The 20,512-nt window shown below is 36.2% G+C and overlaps 1 protein-coding gene across 49 annotated transcripts in view; it reads right to left on the bottom strand.

Annotated features, from left to right (window-relative positions):
- The window catches only part of LOC109422269 (dystonin), a 707,557-nt gene that overhangs the window by 187,188 nt on the left and 499,857 nt on the right, over positions 1-20,512 (bottom strand). For 9 of the 49 annotated variants that reach the window (XM_062860150.1, XM_062860157.1, XM_062860171.1 and 6 more), the window contains exon 2: positions 19,557-20,255. The exons of the other annotated variants lie outside the window; for them this stretch is intronic. In XM_062860150.1, the coding sequence (XP_062716134.1) occupies positions 19,557-20,177 (621 nt within the window). In that variant the 5' untranslated portion in view covers positions 20,178-20,255. The remainder of the gene's footprint in view (positions 1-19,556; positions 20,256-20,512) is intronic. 49 annotated transcript variants of the gene reach the window in all.

Consider the following 20,512-nt stretch of genomic DNA (forward strand, 5'->3'; position numbering starts at 1 on the left):
ATGCAATTTTAGGACAGCTAGTATTCAAATATATGACTCCCTATATTCAAAAAATCGTATCTCAAAAACTAAAATATATACATCTCTGGTTTTTAATATGTTACGTCAATTTTCTTGATTTTTTTGATAAAAAATAAAACCAGGATACCCTTTTCTTTCCATAACCATGAAAACATGAAAAAAAACTAAAATAATTGTATGTTTTTTGCATCTAAACACAATTTGGCATTTTCAATGTATTTTTCCTTAAAACTACAATTCAATAGCTTTCAAACAAAGTTTAAAATCAGTCAACTGGTTCAAAAGTTATGATTTTTTGAAAAGTTTTAGATTTAAAAACATTAATTTTAGGACCACCCTATTTAAATTTGTCACCCTATTGACAAAATAAAAAATACGGGTCTAATTATTTTTGACTAGCTGTCCCGGCAAACGTCGTACTGCCTGCCTACTGTGTTTTTTGACATGCAGCTCTATAGGGACGTCCCCCACAAAGTCATCTGTATGGGAGCCCCCCGTTCCAGTGACCGGAGAGGTCTCACACCAAGCTAAGAACCTTCCCCGGCCCCAACAGCACCCACGTACAAAATTTCACACCGATCGGTTTAGTAGTTTCCGAATGCATAGCGGTTAAACAGACAGACAGACAGACAGACAGACAGACAGACAGACAGACAGACAGACAGAAATTCATTTTTATATATATAGATGAACTACAAACCCACCTAGTTTTACGACATTCCTAGTTGCACTATATCGTTTTTCTATGGAATGGTTGAATATAGACGTAAAAACTTGAAGCATTTTTAGGCAAAGTACGTTTAATTGGCAAATTGAGAGATACATTTGTAAAAAAATACCAGTTGTTTTGGTGGGATTCGAACCCACGACTCCGTATCGCTAGTCAGGTGCTTTACCAACTAAGCCACAGTACAAGTTACGATTCTACGGAATATAAAATCAAACTGGATTCGAAGCACCACTCTAACTGGGTGCGTTTTTCACAACTTTATCTCTCCTTCGGCTCTTAGATGCCAATCTCTCGCACTCTCGCGGCCCACGAACAACAAGTGTGAGTATATTATTTTTAAAATGTTGATATTGAAGCTGATCTGATCTGATCGGCTGAATATAAAAAAAAATATATCATAATTTGAAATAATTTGTAATAATTGTGTTCTGCTATATAACAAACTTTGTTACAGTTCTGTTATTTTAAATCAGATGTAGTTGACTTTTATGATAATTTTGTTGAAATTATAACACAATGTTACTTGTTTGTTATTATTATTATTTTTTACAAGAATTTGTGTTAATTTGGTTGCTAATGGTACATGTTCTATAACAACTTATGTTACAAGCATCATAGTAACTAAATAACACAATATGTTATATTTTTGTTATTCTACTCTGGTCTGGTACTGAAAGGGAAACTCTGTCATGAGACACATCAAATTGTGCTGATTTCAGTAACCGTACTAATGGTTGACGAATGCTGTTCGAAGTCAAAAACTGATGAAGAAAAAATCCAAGATGGTGGACCAAAATCAACATGGCGGACAATTCATAGAGTCGTGGCTTTGAAACCATGCAATATGGTCAGACATATTTAGCATGGGGAAGATGTCAGATCCGAAGCTAAAAAAATTGGGAGTCATTCAAATACGACGTCCATCGTATAGGGGAATGGGGAGTCTGAGACAGTGCGACTCTCCATGTATTTGGTATACGGAAAAGCGTGACAAAGGGAGGGGGTCTAAAATTCTAGAAAAAATATGGACGTCATATGGCCGGGGTTCTGCTAAACCGAACTAAGCGCCAAAAAGATAATTCCGAGATAATTAAGCTTAAAGTTCAACCACTCACAAATAAACAACAGCGGAGATTATTTAAAACTTTTCCGCACACATGTAACTTACAAGCCTTCATTCACCATTAGAAATGGAGAATACATGTAAATTATTTGGAATCATTGATATAATTACATTTTATTTCTTGGTACTTTGCACTCAGTTCACTCTGGCAGATCAAAAACATTAGAAAATGGTTTATAGTTCAGTTTGGCTGAATGTGTTTTTTTTTTGTTTCAGATAACACCAGTTGGATAGTGAAAAAAATCTCGATTTTTCATCGTCTATCAAGTTGAAATCGATATCACTCACAATCCTTTACATGAATCAAAGAGGACGCGTATAGTATGGTAACACGAAGGCCTCAAAATAGTTTGAAATATGAACGGCGGAAGCCCTCCCAGCTCAGCCCTTCCCACCCATGCATTTTCTTCATAAGTGGTGCATGTGAAGGCACAGAGCAAGAGAGATTATATCAAACGATGTCCTTGCATGCCCTGAGGTCCTGAGATGTGAATGTGGAGTGGAGCAATTTGTGTACTTCAAATTTATGCTGGTCGAAGAAAACCATGAAAATGGTCTTCCAAAGTGCACTAAGTACAAAAAAATTTTCAAAAACATGAAAGAGATTCGAACTTGGATCATCTGAGTGATAACCAAGCGCGTTAACTCTAGGTCATATTACCTTGCTGAAGGTCAGTCGTTAAGTCTGAATCAAGTTCTAAACATTCTTCTCAAGGATGGTTTTCGTGAAAACGTCATTTTTCGATCAGCCAAAGCGAACCAAGTGTTTGATTTTTTTCAAGCTTTATTATTCTAATTAGGCTTGTTGTTCAATGACGGCTCCTGTGTTAAATTACCAGTATGAGGTGTATCGACATAACGCTGGTATTAAAAACCAGTTGGTTTTTGTATTATTGAGAATAAATTGATTCTAAAATGCTGTGGACTTGGTTCGGTCTGGCTGAATGTAATTTGGAAAAATGGCGATCAGCGCCATCGTAACATAATTGGTTCCTCCAACACCCATATTTCTTATAACGTGTTCATTTCTCTCACAGATTGTTTGTATGAGTCGGTTAGAAATCTGACGGCGATGAGGAGAACGTGAAATGTTCATCACCTGGAACAAAACTAAAATATTTCGCTGATTCTATCGAATGGTTTACAGTTCACTCTGGTTGGATGCAAAATAATGTTTTGTATGTTCTGCCAAACAGAAATTTTAAATTTACCCCACGAAGAGCTGTCAGAACTACTGGATTTTTACATGGAAGGAAGATCATCATTTTCTTCATCCAATGGTTAAGAAAACTCAATTTTTCAAAAAAATGGTCTTTGGTTCGGTTTAGCAGAACCCCGACCATATCTGAATCGTCCCTGACTGGTGAAAATCCGAGATGGCAGATAACAACTCAAGATGGTGGAACAACATTTACAGGTGTGGCTATTTTATGAAGATTAAGGCTGTTAGAAATTCGGGTATACTTGGTACGGAGAGGATGTCCAGATTCCATGACTATAAAATCTAAGATGGCGGTCCAAAGTTCGAGATGGTGGCTCCTTTCAGGAGTCTAAGGAGTTCAAATAAGACTACTGATAAGAGCCAAAGCGATTCGGATACATTTAGCGAGAGGAGGATATCCAGATTTAAAAATTAAGATCAGAAAATCAAAAATGGGTGACAAACATTCAAGATGGCGGCTGTTTCCATTGGATAGTAGTCAGAAGTCTAACAAACCCCGTAATAATCTACTGACGATCTTACAACTCATTTATCGAAGACCTCCCCGAGCAAATGCTTGTTATCCGTGATCACTTTGATAATTAACTGTGTTACCGATGATCTCATTTTGTTATTTTTGTTATGATTTTTTCCAATTGATGATAACAAATTTACCTATCGATAATTTTTATCCATAGCGATAACATGAAAATACTAAATGATAACAAATTAGGTTGTCAGTTTCCAAACGCATATTTCAAAACATTCCCAAAACTGAGTCTGATGAATCTCGAATCAAAAATAGATTCCGCTTTCCACCTTCAATGCTACTGCAGTACGAAAAGCGTAGCTTCCCACCACTCTCTCTCTCACTGAGTCCCGTTGGTATAGATGCTATAGGCTACGACTAGCAATCGCTCGATCAGGGTTCGAGATCCGCTGGGTGCAATAGTTGAAAATATGGGTTGTTTATAATAAGAAACTTTTCTCAATTGTTGGCGATGTCGGTAAAGTAGATTTTCACTATTTTGGTCGATAAAGTAGTTCTGAATGATAACTAAATGATAAAAAAACTGTTATCAGTCAGGCGTCTTTTATCATGTTGATAACTAAATGTAATATTGAACAAAATTTTGTATAAGACAATTAGTTTTTAAAATGAACCCAATGATAACTTAACTTCTTATCATTTTTGGTATTCGAGGAGTGAATTTGAGTTATATTCTTTGATATGTTGGCTCTTAATTCAACCTAAATGATAACAAACTCAAATAGCAAACGAATGATAACCAGATAACAGAATTTGTTATCATTTTATTATCCGTCTTTGTTCGGGTATCTAGCGAGAACGATAGACGTTGTGCGTTATAATATATTTAGGCGGTTTGGTGAGCTCGTTTTATATAATTTTGTCTCTAAAATTCTTCTCTATTCTTATTTTTGTGATATCAGGTTGTGAAATGGTGAGCTTATTCCATATCATGTTTGTACTTTATAACCGACATGATCACCTTCATTCTCATAGCTTTACGTACATAGTACATAGTACAGTAGTTCAATTTGTTAGCGGTCTAGCTGATTCTTTGAGTACGATTGCGGTCTGTTGTGTGTGGGCTAACCATTCACATACAGTAAAATGCCTAATTAAATTGGTTGTAAAACAACCTGGAAATTGTGATGGACGTAAAGTGGATCGTGAAGGTTTGGTGAGCTCGTTTCATAGTATTTATGCCGTTAATATTCTTCCCTCTTGTTTATGTTTTCGATTTTTAGATAAAATGGGACAAAATTCTTTTTGTTTTGAGACGAAACCTATGACACATAAAATTGCAGACCAGAGATAGACGAGTAGAAATGTTGTTGCAGTGCGTAATGTTTTGTACTGTATACATGTCAAATCCCATTTTTTTTTTTAATTTTGAATTTGTTGATTGGGAGCAGTCAAAAGATTTGGATTAGTAACAAAAAAATGCACCTTGAAAAGCATTCAAAAATAAGTGTTTGTATTTTATTACCAGCTTTATTGCTGTTTCTAACTGGCTTTCAAATTTGCCGCAGGTGCGAAATGGTTAAATAAAAAAAAATCACACACGACGAATTTATCCGATATTAGTCGCTACTGTTCCACGCAATCGAAGAACCAAATACATACTTACAAACCGATCAGCCAGCTAGCCGCGGGCGGATCAAGGCCGATCGGGGGTTGTAAAATTGAAACTCAATTTCGTTCGAGAGACCCCATCACAATGCGATGATCCGGGGGGTGCGGTGGGCGCCCCTAATGCAATCGCAGCTGTAAAATATATCATTTCCATTTTCGGGAGTCCGTGTTGTTGCCGTTGAGGAGACTGCCTGCCAGCTTTGGGGTCTCAACCACCTCCACGCTGATCGTCGTTGGCCGACGCGGCGGCTTTTGTCGTCGCGCGTTTTGCAACCCCCAACGCAACAACGCTTGTAATGGTATGTATTTATTCGAGTAGCAGAGGCGAAAAAAGGTCGACTCGAGCACTCGCGGGCTCCATATCATCTGCTGGCGGACAGAAACGTGACAGGTTATTTGTTTTGAATCGAATCGGGCCATCCAGCCAGCAGCGGCTCCTCGGAAGATGAAACGGACGGACGTGCGTCTCCAAAGATAAATGCAAAACTGGCATTTGGAACATGACTGGCTAGCTGGTTGTGGTTGGACGTATTCGGCCCGAGGTTTTCGGTTTTCATATTTTAAAGGCTTGGTTTGGTACTAGAGGGTACTCATTGCGACATGAAACCTTTGAAGTGTGTTTTCAGTCATCAGCTGGCAACGCATATTTGAATTCAATTACCTACGTTACTCTATTCACTGGCAGACTCATTGTGAGCCGGTCCCATCTTCTGCCAGAGTATGGCGTAATTAGCCTATCAACTAACAGAGATCACGCTTTTTTGTACCCATCTTCCGGACACGCGATCGCATGCACTGATGGAATTGTACAAACCGGAATCTGGCTGCATTCCCGTAGGGGTAAGGTTCTCAAAAGCTGTCACAGATTGTGCTGCATGATTCTGATGAAATGTAATTTTTATCTGTCAGTGTCACTGTCACTGAGTGTTAGCAAACAGTTATTAAACATCAAAACGAAAAGTAACACGGAAGGGGGATTCGAAGTCGGACTCGATTTGCTTGATTTGTATGAAATTGAGACTAGAACTCGTCCGAATTCCATGCCGTACACCCTTGTCCCTGAAGCATACAGATTAAAGTAAAACGTAATATGGAACGAGCTCACCATGCCTCTCTGTTATCTTCTTTTTATGATATATTCTTACGTCAATCGATGTCAGATTCATTTTTCATCGCAATCATTGCTAAGCACAACACCCCTGGATATCACGAATTGTAAGTTCTGGGATGCATATCGAACAGATTCCTCAGAAGAATGTTGAAGGATTCTTGACTTGATCTTTCCCGTATTACTATTCATTTCAGTGTTTTTGATGGACTCCTCTAGTATGAACTCTACTGAACTGTGATACATCCGTCACAGACGCTATGTCAACTTCAAACTTGTAGTGTTACCCGTAGATTCCTTACGAGATCGTTTGTAGATTTTACCCAAGGTCCTTTGAGCAATCCTCGCTAACCTGTGAGAAATCCTTACTGTAATACTGAACGAGCCCCAAAGATGTACAGGGGATAGACAAAATGATCGGGACAGGCAAAATTTTATTTTTTCAAAAACTGTCCAATTAGCTGTAACTTTCCGAATAGTTCATCAAATATTCTCAATTTTTTACTACAAATTTTGTGTTGTGTATCAGTGAACAAAATTTGGGAAAGATCGGGCTATTCTGCACGACGTTATAAGCATTTTGAAAAAAAGGTAAAATTATCCGATAGCTAACTTTGAGCTGTTATATCTCCGGATTCAATGAACCGAATGCAATGAAATTTTGACCATTTATGACTTATATAATCAGCTTTGAAAAACTTTTGACTTAACTTAAAATTCTTAACACGGAAGAAAATTATAACGATTGGATTATTTTTCTAATAAAACACCAAGATTTCTTAAATTTCAACATCGTTTAAAAATTCAAGATGCTAATTATAGTTCATTTTAATTCCTTCGAATTGTCTTGAATACAGATATGTTTTGAAAGAAAGTAACAACATAGCTGGCAATTCATTGAAAAAGTAATAGGATGCATATTAAAAATATAGACCAATTTACTGAAAAATCATAAAATACATTAAATCGCTATAACTTTTTCTCTTGTTCATAATTTCAAGTTGAGTCAAACGTTTTTCAGAGCTCATTATAAAACTCATAAATGGACAAAATTTCATTGCAATCGGTTCTTTGAATCCGGAAATATAACAGCTCAAAGTTGGCTATCGGATAATTTTACCTTTTCCGAAAATGCTTATAACTTCGTGCAGAATAGCCCGATCTTTTCCAAATTTTGTTCAATGGTACACAACTAGTTAATAAAAATACAGTAAAAATTTGAGAATAGTTGTTGCACTTTTCGAAAAGTTACAGCTAATTGGACATTTTTTGAAAAAAGAAAATTTTGACTGTCCCGATCATTTTGTCTATCCCCTGTATCTTTGACGAAATCCTGTCCATGTCACATTTTGAAGGCCGAATACACCCAAGGAGGTCATCGGAACCATCATAAACCCAAAATGAAAGAATTTGGATTTTATGGCGGTTTTTATAACCTCTTCAGAATTAATTTGACCTTATACTTTGCTTGGGCTAGAAAGATGCACAGCGATTTTTTAGAAGATCTCTGTTAAATTCCTCTCGATAATTTAGAATTTTGACGTGATTCTTAGTGAATTTTTGTTGATTGACGAATTGTTGGTCACCGAATCCTTGCTGGCGGTTTCTGGCCGATGCCCGAGTTTTTAAAAAATTATCTCATTGGTTGATTTCCAGCAAGACTTTTTTACATATTACGGTCAGCGTCTTGGTTCGATCGATTGATATTTTTTTATGGAAACCTAGATGTAACTAAACGAAATCCTTGGCGGGTTCTAAACAAAGATTGTTGTGGACAGGATTTATATTACCTAAAAAAAACTAGAGATCGTAGAGTTCACAGGGAATTTAAAAGTCTATCTGATACCTAAAGCCGAAGCCCAATTTGTGGAACGTGTTCTGCAAGCTTGAGAAATATGTTGTCATACATTACAAAATAATTTCCTGTGTATCTTCTTGACAATTTTAAGAATTTTGTATAGAATTTCTTATGCTTATTTCTGGCAAACTTTCTTTTTATTTTCTGATTAGTCGAACTCTGCATGGAGTAAGTGCTATGAAAATACTCCTACAGAATTTTCTGAATAAATCAATGAAGACGTTTTCTGGAATAGTATGATAAATTTACGTTAGACTTGCTGAACGCATTTGCAAAATAATATGCTATTAATTTTATCCCAAATTTGAGAAACATTTTTCGTCGATTGAAAAAGTAAAAAATATAAACTAATTCTAAATATGAATATTATCGGCAGGTTTGTTCTCTTCGTCATGAAGGAGTTTTTGTTGGCCGAATTTTCTAAAACTTGGTCGTATAATCAGCTTGATTGGGAAGGATTTGAGGCCAACTGTGATTTTAGCAGCTTAAAAAAATATGACAAAGAGAATAAAACTGCCGAAACTACACAATTTCCCCTGATTTTGTTCCGATAGACAGAATAAAAAATAAATTTCTGATTAGTTTCGTACAAATATTTTAAGCAACATTCCTGATTTTCTACTGCTTTTAGCATGAATTTCCGCAAGCTTCAGTCCGGGTTAAAATCTCGTTAATAAAGATAAAAAACCAAGCTTCTTAAATAATAGCAGGATTCATCTCTCCCTCTCACAATTATTCTTTTAAGTTTTAAAAGTTCTTACGTTGAATTTCAAGAAAATTCCCGAAGGCAGATTTCCAGTATAAGTAAAAAGCGATAGATTTTCTTGTAGAACTTGAGCAAAGTTTTCAAAATTTTCGAAAACACATTTTTGAAAATCTTTTTCTTGAACAACTTCTTAACAAAATTTCTCAAAAATATTAGTTCGCCCTTCTGGAATAATTCCAGAAAATTCCTAGATAATTGTATGGTGTAAGGCATATTTCCTAGTAAAACCAAAGAAACCAGTGGAAAACTATGGGTCAGCAAGTTATTTTCAATGATTCCTCATAAAATTTGAAAATATTTTTTTAAAACTTCCAATTTGTAAGAAAAAGCCGCGAAATATCTGTTTGAAAGAGTCCTAACTTTGATCTCTGGTACATTTCACCGTAGGCCTCCTCCTCTCCTCTCTCTCCTCTTCTTGGCGTAACGTCCTCAATGGGACAAAGCCTGCTTCTCAGCTTAGTGTTCTATGAGCACTTCCACAGCTATTAACTGAGAGCTTCCTCTGCCAATGACCATTTTGCATGCGTATATCGTGTGGCAGGCACGAAGATACTCTATGCCCAAGGAAGTCAAGGAAATTTCCTTTTACGAAAAGATCCTGGACCGACCGGGAATCGAACCCGTCACCTTCAGCATGGTCATGCTGAATACCCGTGCGTTTACCGCCTCGGCTATATGGGCCCTGTTCACCGTAGGCCCTTGGCATGTTTACCTTGCAAAGAATGTTTAGCGAAATTCTTGGTAACATCCCTGGCAATGGACAATGAGCAATAGACGAAAACAATCGGAATTAAATTTGTTTTAGCTTTTTTTACGAGTCTTTTAACTCGGGGCTAGTTCATTTCGGGACCCACACTTCCCTTCCGAAAGAGGAACTCATATTTGGTGAGTTTGTCTTTTAGATCCCGAATCCTCGGCGAGAAAGTCATCACAGCAGATCCACTCCACAGCATCGGAGTATAATCTTAGAAACAGATAAAACATCTTTTTGAAATTCCTTTAAAACTTTTGTTTGGAAAATCGGGGATATTTTCAGCTTCTTAAAAAATCATCCAATTAGTCAATTTTTAAATCATTTCATTAAAAATTTTGCCAAAAAAAATTGTTATGTTCAGACTTAAGAAATTTTCCAAAATTTCAAACAGGAATAACTTTAAAAAATATTTCAAACATTTTATCAAGAATTTTTACCAAAACTTTCAGATTATCTTAAATATGCTAAATAGACTTCCTCAAAGTCTGTGCATATGCATGTATTATTATTAGCACTTTTTGTATAAGAACGTTTCTGTAAATAACTTCAAAAAAATTTACAGAAATTAGTTTAATGATGATATTAAGGCTTGCACACGATTCCTACGAAGAATGACTCAACAAGTTTATTCAAGAAATTGCCAAAGTACATCAATGCAATGCCCGACTAGATTGTAACAAAAATATAACGTAATCCTAACCAACCATGATATTAAAAACTCATTGTGATATAATAATATTCAGCATCATTGGTGTTTTCGAAATACTATAACTCAATTATATCACATTATGTTATAAATGTTTTTAGATAACTCATTTTATTATAATTTACTTTTAAGTCTTCGGCATTTGAAAAACAATGTTACATAATTGTATCAAATTTTGATAGAAACTAGTAATTCATATCACATTTTGTTACAATTTTGATCTGATAATAACAAAATATGTTATTATTCTTTTTTGTCTTTATTTTTTAGATTTTAATCCCTACGCTGATTCATCTCAGTTATTATCTTGATTAGACCAGTGTATTTTATGTTACAATTTTAGTTATTTTAGCATCATCCTGCATCTAGTTTATAACATAATAAGTTATAAAAAAATATTATAACATTAAAACACAATATGATATAAACTTGATATATTTTTTAGGTCGGTGCCGATGCAAATATTTGATATGTTTTATGTCAATTCCAAAATATTGAACGAGCAAAGAAAAACTTTCATGACTCTTCAGTAGAAAGTTCATATTTCATATAAGTTCATATTTTTTCATAATTCACGTTTTTCCATTTTTAAAAGGTTTTCTTTTTTTCTTTTTCTTATTTTTTCATCCCTTTCAAATAATATTTGCATCGGCCCAGTTCTCAGGCTTGAATTCATCAAGGCATTCTATTGAAAACTCTTGAAGTTTTTACAAAAAAAAAATTCTACAAGTGTATTAAAAAATATCAATTAAGGACTCCCCTTTTTTTTAAATAATACCAAAATCAGTGAAAAAATCTATCAAGGTAACATTCAATAACTTCTGAAAGACTTTTTAGCAAAACTTTGGGTGAAGTTCCTAAAGAGTTTTGGAAAAATCCCTGAATATACTCTCAACATTTAAGAAATTCGCTTAAAGTTCTGCTGAGAGCTCTTTTTAAAATTATTGTTGTTACCCTTATAGAGTTACTTACCTATTCCTTCCATTGAAGATAATTTTTTAATAAAAAGATTTCCTCCACCAAACTTCCTAATACATTTTTTTTTTATAAAAGTTAATTTGGTATTGCAAAATTTACTTTGAGTTCATGTGTCGTTGAATCTTCTAAAATTGTCTAAATACAACCCTAACTGGATTTCTTTTCCATTTTTTTTAATTATTTAACTACAAAGTCGTAGCTCATATCGAATTCTAACCCAGTTTCATTTAAGCCTCATAAGCGCCTTTAACATCCAAAGATTCCCCGTCGACACAATCCCGTTGAAACAGAATTGAACAACGCCATTCCTTTTGAGCACTTACCACTTACGATACACCTCTTGACATTGACCACAAAGCGAAGTCAGTCAAGCTATCATCCACAACCAAAAGACAGCCCGCACAAACCAATCTCGCCCCGGCGGCAGCGCGAAGTGTTGTAAAAATAAATAAGTCAGTGAGTGCGGCTGTGTTGTAAATGAATCTCAAAACAAGCAAGCAAACTCCCTGGTCCGCGCAATCAAACTTAGATCAAGGGTGCCTAACTACAAACCATGATCCTAATCTCTCCTTATTTGTACCAACTTTTGTAGCAATGAATGGCCGACCCCGGTCGGATCCGATCAGATTCACAGAAGACGATTATAACAAACTTATGCGTATTGTCACAGTAAATAACAGAAGTTGATACAGCTTTGTTCTACGGATTTTTAAATGAGGATTTTATAAAAAAAGGTAATGAAATTTGTTATTTCATTGACATAATTATAACATTTTGTTTAAGCTATTGAAACAGAAAAAAAGGTTTGGTTGCTTCATGTATATGAATATAATTTCCCCCAACATAATTTTGTAACATATTTACAGAAACATTCGTAAACTATTGTTTAACAAAATTATATCAAAATTTGATAGTTTTTTTTTTACTAATACGTTAAATTTTGATTATTTTTAAACATTATAGTCACTCGAGTAAATAAATTTATAACAAAATAATTAAAAATAATTTATGCATATAACTATGCTTATAACAAAACTTGCTTTAATTTATTTTTAACAAATTTTGATACATTCTTGTTATTATTATATCACAATTTTATATATTCTTGTTTTGATTAGAAGGTATTATGTTTGGGCTTTTGTTGTTTAAACTACAGACGGCACGTGTTCCAAAAAAATGTCACAAAATAACAAAACCTGTTATGATTTTGTTACTTCCATCTGATCAGGGGGATCCAATGCACGGTAGCATAAATCGTGCGCGGTCGCCATTCAATTGAACGGATCGGATGGTTAGCCCCAAGCATATTGCGAACGAGTGCGGGCGGGCAGCCGGTGACATGCGGATCTTCGATCTCTTCTACACGGTCGCTTGATCTGCGTGGCAAGGCAAAACTAGGTAGGTAGCTAGCTACCTACCTACTGCGGGAAGGCATGATTGGCAGAAAAATGAATTAATTGGTTAGCCATTCGGATTTAATTAGATTTGATGTAATCGATGACAAGTGAGCAAGTTCTAATCGTTTGTGTTTTCGATGTGTCAGATGGAAATGCGCTAAACATGTCAGGTCAGGCTGGACCACCGGCGATTGAGGTCTGGCGGCTACTGGTTGGTGGATGGAGCTGTCAATTGGATTAGATTGTTTTCAAACGGGTTTGCTTTTCTAGTACAACATAGTTAAACTGAAAGTCTACAGTTTTATTTCAAAAATTGGTTGGAAAAAAAAAACTCGTCTCATGTATCAATTTACAAAGCTCGGTGCTCTGAGATAATGTCCGTATGTATGTGTGTATGTATGTGTGTGCAGACATATGTAAAATATTGCCACTTTTGTCGCACTAAATGTCAACAGTTTGAGCTGAAACAAATTTCATTCGGCAGAGAATAGAGTGCATTTGAACTATAATGAATTTGGTGGTCAAGAGTTAGGAAACGTACTCAACGAGAAAGGCACCATCACCACTAAGTGGATTAATCAGGGGTTTTAGACACTAGATATGACCTTTTCATCGATTAAAAGATGAGGAGGATACCTTCCAGTAATACTTCCGGAATGACCGATAAGAAAATCAAAAATTTTCGCCAGAAAACCATGAAGCTACGTTTTAGTACACATGTACTAAAACACACATGCGATGAAAACGAAAGTAAAGAAACAGATGTTTCCGATCGAAATGTATTCCTCCCACGGTCCCACAACCGTCCATCATAATAAGGGGAGAATCCACCGATCGACTGCCTAGGCAGCGCGCCGAGGAGGTGTGATCGGAGACGGACGTCAAGATCGTGAGCTCTGAGGCATGTAAACTATCCGAAAGCATTGTCTAGTGCTTGGTAGGTAGGTCTTGCATGCAGCACAACAGTCGAGGAAGGGCGCTCGCGCTGCTGTCATTTAGCCATTTAGTCGCTCAAATCGTTCGTTTGCAAGCTCGGTCGGTCGGTCGATTGGATAGGTCGTGTAACGACGTTGTAAACACCGAGTGGAACGCGTGTAGTCGACTCTAATACGATCGACCGACCATATGGTCCGGTCCGGCGCCTCAATAAACTGGAACTCTGCGCGCGTTGTTTGTTATTAATTTCTTCTGTTTTCGGGCAAAAAGTGGGGGCTCGAGTGTATCAAATAACAGAGCGGCGGCGCATTTAGTAAGGGAAGGCAGCTGCTGCTGCCCGAGTTGTGATGAGATTGGGCGCCACCTTTGAAGATTGCTGCTCGATTACACGTGCCCTAGAGGAATTCAAACGGAGAACCTGAGTGCCCATTTTCGGATTGTTTTTGCGCTATCAATTCCTAATGAGATCGCGCGTTGGTGGGTTTGAATGATGCTGATGTGTTTTACCATGCTAATAAACAAGTTGGTTCAGCAATTCAAATCGAGTTTCGGTTGGATTAATAACAGTGAGGAACACTGCAAGTTTCTGTTGAATAAAGCGTATTTTTACGATTCTTAATCTTGATCAACGGTTATTAGTACTTCCGTTCAAAACGCTTTAAAAGATAGTGGGGCGGCTCCGTTATGCCTTTCGGCACTTGCGCCTCTCAAATAAATTGATATGTAAAAAGGCAACTATTTACTTTTGCATATGTATGCATCAGTTGACTTTATGAAAGTGTTTCCAAGGGGAGCGAAATTTTAGAAACGCCCAAGCAATAAATTGAAATTAAAAGTAGTTTTAAAAAGGTTCTGATAGCACTCATAAACCCCAAGTTTTATTGTTTTACTCTTATGAACCTTGTAAGGATCCAAATCATATTGGTTCTAAAATCATGCTTGAGTTATGTGCATAATTCTTTCCTGGAATTCTTAGATTTTTTCGAATAGCTAGTTACCGCAGTTACCACAAAACCCGCTTTTTCTTCTAAAAATATCACGCAATCATGCTTAAAATCAGAAACTGGACATACCAACAACTCAAAAGAACTATCAATAATACAGCGAAATCATTTAAGAAAACCTTGGAGGGACCGATTAAAAAATCTCTTGAAGTATTTTTAAGATTTTTTGGAAAGAATACACTAAAGAATTCCTGGAGGAAGCCTAATTAATCTAGTGAGAAAACACTTTTTTTTTTCAAAAAGGATAACTAACGATGCTGAGTGTAAAGTTAGCTGATTTCAAGGAGAAAAAAATCCTGGCGAAATCCCTGAAACACCTCCTGGGTAATCATTGAAAAAACTTCCTGAGGAATCCCTGAAGGAATCCGCCAAGAAATGCAGAAAAAAAATCCTCAAGAAACTCCATGCGAAATCCCTCGAAGAATTACAGGTGTATTTTTAGGAAATTCCTTGAAAAAATCCCTCCAGAAATTCCTGGAAGAATTCCAGAAGAAGTCCCTGAAGGAGCTGCAGTAGAATGCCAAGAAGGAGTTCTTGATGAAATCCTTAAAGAAATTTTAGAAGAAATCCCTGAATGAGTTCCTGAAGAAATCTGTTTAACAATTCTAGGAGAAATCTCTTGAAGAATTCTAAGAGAAATCACCGATGGAGTTCCTTGAGAAGTTCCTGGAGGAGCCCTTGGGGAAATTTTCTAAGTAATTTCAAGTAAGTAATTTCAAGAACAATTCTTTGAGAAATTCATCAAAAAATCCACAGGAAATCCCTTAAGAAACTCCAACATAAATTCCTCATAAAATTTCAGGAAAAATCTCTGAAAGAAATCGTGGAGGAATCTTTGAAATAATATCTCAAAAATGTTAAGGTTATGGAGCACACTTAGCTCATCCCGAGAACTTTCAGAGTATTCTCAGAATATCTCGATTGCTCCGAAACGCCCCTTAAACGTTTTGCTCACTTCCTGAAAATCGTCTTTACTTTAGGAAATTCATAATATATAAATAATTCAGAAATTTAGAGAAAAGAATTTCCTGAGACTCTCGAACTATTCCCAAATATTTCAAACACTTCATGTTTATTTTTCTAGAATTGTTTATTAATCAACTTTTAATTAAAATCTATGATTTCCACAACTGCTTCCATCGTATTAAATTAGGATTCAATAGTAAAAAAAAGTATGTCGATTTACATCTCAACAGGCTGAATAAATGCACTATAGTCAAAACACTCGACTGGCCAAAACTAATGCTCCTACCCTGTAAACCGAAATTTGTCGTATAACTCGAAATCTTCTGATCACAGTTTGGGAAACCATGGCCTAAACAATAATTGGGAGAAAATGTGCTGTTGAAATTCTGTGAAAATATTTTGAGAGAATCACTAAAAAGACTAATTAAGTGTCTATCAAATCACTTCTACCATCAAGGATTTTTGGAAGCATACAAATTCTACATTTTTTCGTTAGTAATTGTGTACTTCAACTCATGTTAATTTCCCCATAGAAATTCTCTCTGTCTGCAATTATGACGAAAATATTCTCAATGAAAAATATTTTGAAATCCCTGGAAAAGCATGTGCAATTATATTTGAAAATTCTAAGCAGCTAGATAGAGCAGATTTTCTAGGAATACTTTTAAAGAATGATTATAAAATGATCTATAAATATTCACAGGAAGCACTCTTAACTTTCGAAAAAAAACAATACCCGTGCGGACCATTATGGAATTTTAATAACCCCTGCTAAGACATAAAAAAATATTCAAAATTTGAGTTTCCTAAAAAAAATTGTCGTGAAATTTTCTGTTATGGTTTTAAATAAAAAAAATCCAAAAAACGCAATCTAAGATATTTTGCACCTATTTGAGATGAAATTCCTAAAATAATTAGGTAAAAGAAATCCAGAATATTCATGACATTTCCCCACATTCGCTCAAAAGAGTATTGAATGTATTCCAGAAGTTTTAGAAAAATTAAAAGAAAAAATCTTAAGGTGGTTTAAAAAAGATTTTAAATACGAGCTTTCAAAGCTGCAGGAAGATTATTTTCTTAATACACAAAGAACAAGATGCGAGAGCGAGAAAGGTATATTTAAATCCAGTTATTTTGATGTAAGAACTACAAGTGTTATGTCTTATATCGCATCGTGTTCTATGTGTATTGCCAAGCTTCTTACGTTAGCACAAACTTCAACAGATAAAAGTGAGTTTTTTTTGTGAAAATTCCGGGAAATATTTAAAAAAGAATACACTGTACCGTTTTTAATCAGAGCTTGCACAGACTGATAGTTTGCATAACATAAGACAACGGACAATACAAGAAACACCCTGTGATCCATCAGTGGAGAATTTTATTTTTGACGAAAAAATTTCACCGACTGGAGCGGAACAGGAATTGAACTCCGATGCTTACGAAACGGCTAGATGACTGACGCCTCTAACCGCACGGCCACAAAGCCCACACTTGTTAAATATAATCATGGAAATTGTTAAAATAATCATGGAAATTGTTCCTTGAGGAACTTCAAAGAAAATGTGTAATGACTTGGGAGTTGGAAAAAAATCACCCCAGATAATCTAAAAATCGAGCCATTTGATTATTTTTTGTTGTCCTTATAACTTTTTTGTTCCTACTATGGAAAATTCCTGAAATAAACTGCTACAACATTTCCAAAAGAAGCATCACTGGGATTACCTCGAGGCGCTCCTGGAGGATTTTTAGCAGAAGGATTCCCGGGAAGAATTCCTGAAACATTTCCGGAAGGAAAGGTTTCTAGGAAGGAACTTTTGGAGGATTTTCAAAAGAAATTTTTGGGAGATTTTCAGACGAAGCTTTTGGAAAATACCCAGAAAAAATTGCTGGTGGTTCCCCGACTAGAAGTTTATAACAAAAATGTAACATAATTCTAACTAACCCTAATATCAATAACTTATTGTGATATACTTCTAGTTGAAATATTAGGAGTACATAAAATTTGATAACACAATTATATCACATTATGTTATAAAAGCAGTTCTATAACTCATTGTCATATACTTAAGTTATGATTCATTGGCATTCAGATAATATTGTAACAGAGTTGAATCAAATTATGATAGAGACTAGTTATTTTGAAGCCGAGATTTTTATCTCGTTTTGTTATAATGTTGATCTGTTTATAGCACAATAAGTTAGTTTTTTGATTACACCAATGTATTTTTTGTTACAATTTTAGTTATTTTAACATCAACCTGCATCGAGTTTGTAATATAGTAAGCTATTGAAAATGTTTATAACATCATAACACAATATGTTACAAACTCGACGTAACTTTCTAGTAGGGTCCCCATTAAGAAATCCTGGAGGATTTCCAGAAGAAACTCTTGAAAATTTCCAGAAGGAATAACTTCATGCATAATGTTCAATGGTCTACAGAAAGTTATCCTTATAACAAATCCATTAAAGTTTCATGTACAGAAAGTCGAGAAAAGTATATCAAAGGATTTAAAGAAAAAATGTCTGCAATGCAACTCACATACAAAAGTTTCTGTGAGAGTGTAATCAACAGTTTTTAGAAAATAACACTAAAAAATACGCGTCGTATACTGAGTACACGTACCACGAAAAAAAGTCAAATAAAAGTCTGTGGTACACAGCGTAAGCGCTGAGGATGATCGACTGTTCGAGGGTTAAGATTATTGAAAAATAAAAATAAATTATAAAAAATACAATTAATCGGAGAAAATTTGATCGATTTTGAAACTACATACATTTTGTATGGGATGAATAATTGGTGAAAAACTTTAAACCTCATTTACTCGAAGGTGGTTTTTTGTCACTTATACCTAGCTTCCTATCCCTTCAATTATGATTATGTTTGAAATATACTTGAAAGAATATCTGACGTTTTTTCCTTGGCGTAATACCGCAACTGTGTAGAGCCTAATGCTCGGCTGTATCTACACTTCCACGGATTTCAACGGGAGCTTTTTTAGGAATTAGAATTTTCTCACTTAAATTTAGTACCGTAATCCGGGGTCCAATTTATCACTTTTGAACAACTTTTGCAGATAACATTTGTAGCAATTCAAATATTGGCAAAAGAATTTCAGCAAAACCAGTACCGAGTGGATCTCTACGGAACTACGTAACAAAATTTTGTCCAACAAATTTCAATTTTAAGTTAAATAACTTCAAAAAATTGTAAATGCCACTTTGGGGCGAAATTGATCAGCATACAATTGAACATCGTTAAGAATATAAAATTGTCTTCTCTACTAAATATTGATCTTCTCAACACAATAACGCGTCAAATCTCTTACAACTAATGAATTCGGCTGTTAAATGGTCAAATTAAATTTTAAAATTAAACATTGAACGCCTAAAGGTATGCAATTTCCTTTGAAATAAACGAGTTCAATCTGAAATGTGATCACTTTTTTAACAAAAACTAAAACTCTTGAAACTGATACATGTCCAGAATAGCTACATCACATCATAATGTAGGTTTCACAAAAATGTGAACACAGTACGCTCACAGGTAAACCTAGTAGCAATTGATTGTTTAATACCAACGGTTTCGGCTATGTAAGAAACGCATAGAAAAACACTTAAAACGTAATACAAGAATAACTTTTTCTAAAAACTGAAAAGTCCACACTCATTTCTAGACATCTATAAAATAGATGAGGTAAGCATTTTATGATCATATCAACGTGTAGAACTTACTAAAATGGAATTACAACTAGTCCGCGAATGTTCCATTTCACCCCGCTGATCAATTTGACCCCAGTTTATGGTACATATTGAGTAGAACTTGCCCTTTAACCATCATAAATACCTTGGCACGTTTCGAGTCCTGCGCTCCCATGCGCAAATACCCGATCTCGGTCTTCTTGACGTCCCGATTCTGCCGGATCCGGTTGTCCGCCTGCGCTTGCTCCTCGGCCCGCGTCAGCGTCGTAATCTTCCGAACAATATGAGTGGTCATCCGCCGATGACCGTCAGATGCTCGCTGGGAAGTGCTGGTCGTCTCCATGGTGTTTCCCAGCACTTCCGTCGTGAGGCGCTTGTTACGGGTAACTTCGGCCACAACGGCGTTACTGCCGGCACCGCTTCCGGGATGAGCCAAGACCAGCTCGTTACCGTAGCTCATGGAAGACGGCAGCGCTCGCCAGTGATCGCAGTTCATCGACTCGATCACACCCGGCAGTTCCGTCACCGTGGCTTCGATCACCTTTTCGTTCATGATCTCGTGCCGGAAGCGTAGATTGCTGTCGTCCAGGTTGGTCGTAATGGGGGGTCCTTTGCGGCTGGCGGTACTGCTTCGGGAGCTGGATCTACTGACCAGGGTACCCGAGGGCGAATAGCCGCCGCCACCGCCGCCGCCGTGGTCATGTTCCCGCTGGGCCTTCATGAACACCCGTCCCCGGGGACGGAACTCGTCGTCTATCTTGTACATTGGCACTTCACTTCGTCACTGTACACTGTTTTGGAAGGAGGCGGGATCACAAATTCTTCACATTCGTCGTTGGGTTATCTTCAAGGAACAAGACGAAACACATTACGATGGAAACTTGTTCAAACTAAGGCTGCTCACATTCCCCGGAACCTATCCGTGTAGGAATGCTCCAGTTGAGGTTCAGTCGGTCAAATCTGGTGTCGGTGAATGTCAAAGTCGATGTGTCTTGAAGATTCATGGAAATGTCGATCCCAAGTAACATAGGGTCTTGTACCATTTGGGCAGGTGTATCTTGTCGCTATAACAACTAAGACAATTTCAAACCGATTGACTTC

The sequence above is a fragment of the Aedes albopictus genome, chromosome 3 (assembly GCF_035046485.1).
Source record: "Aedes albopictus strain Foshan chromosome 3, AalbF5, whole genome shotgun sequence".
Taxonomy (NCBI): Eukaryota; Metazoa; Arthropoda; class Insecta; order Diptera; family Culicidae; genus Aedes; species Aedes albopictus.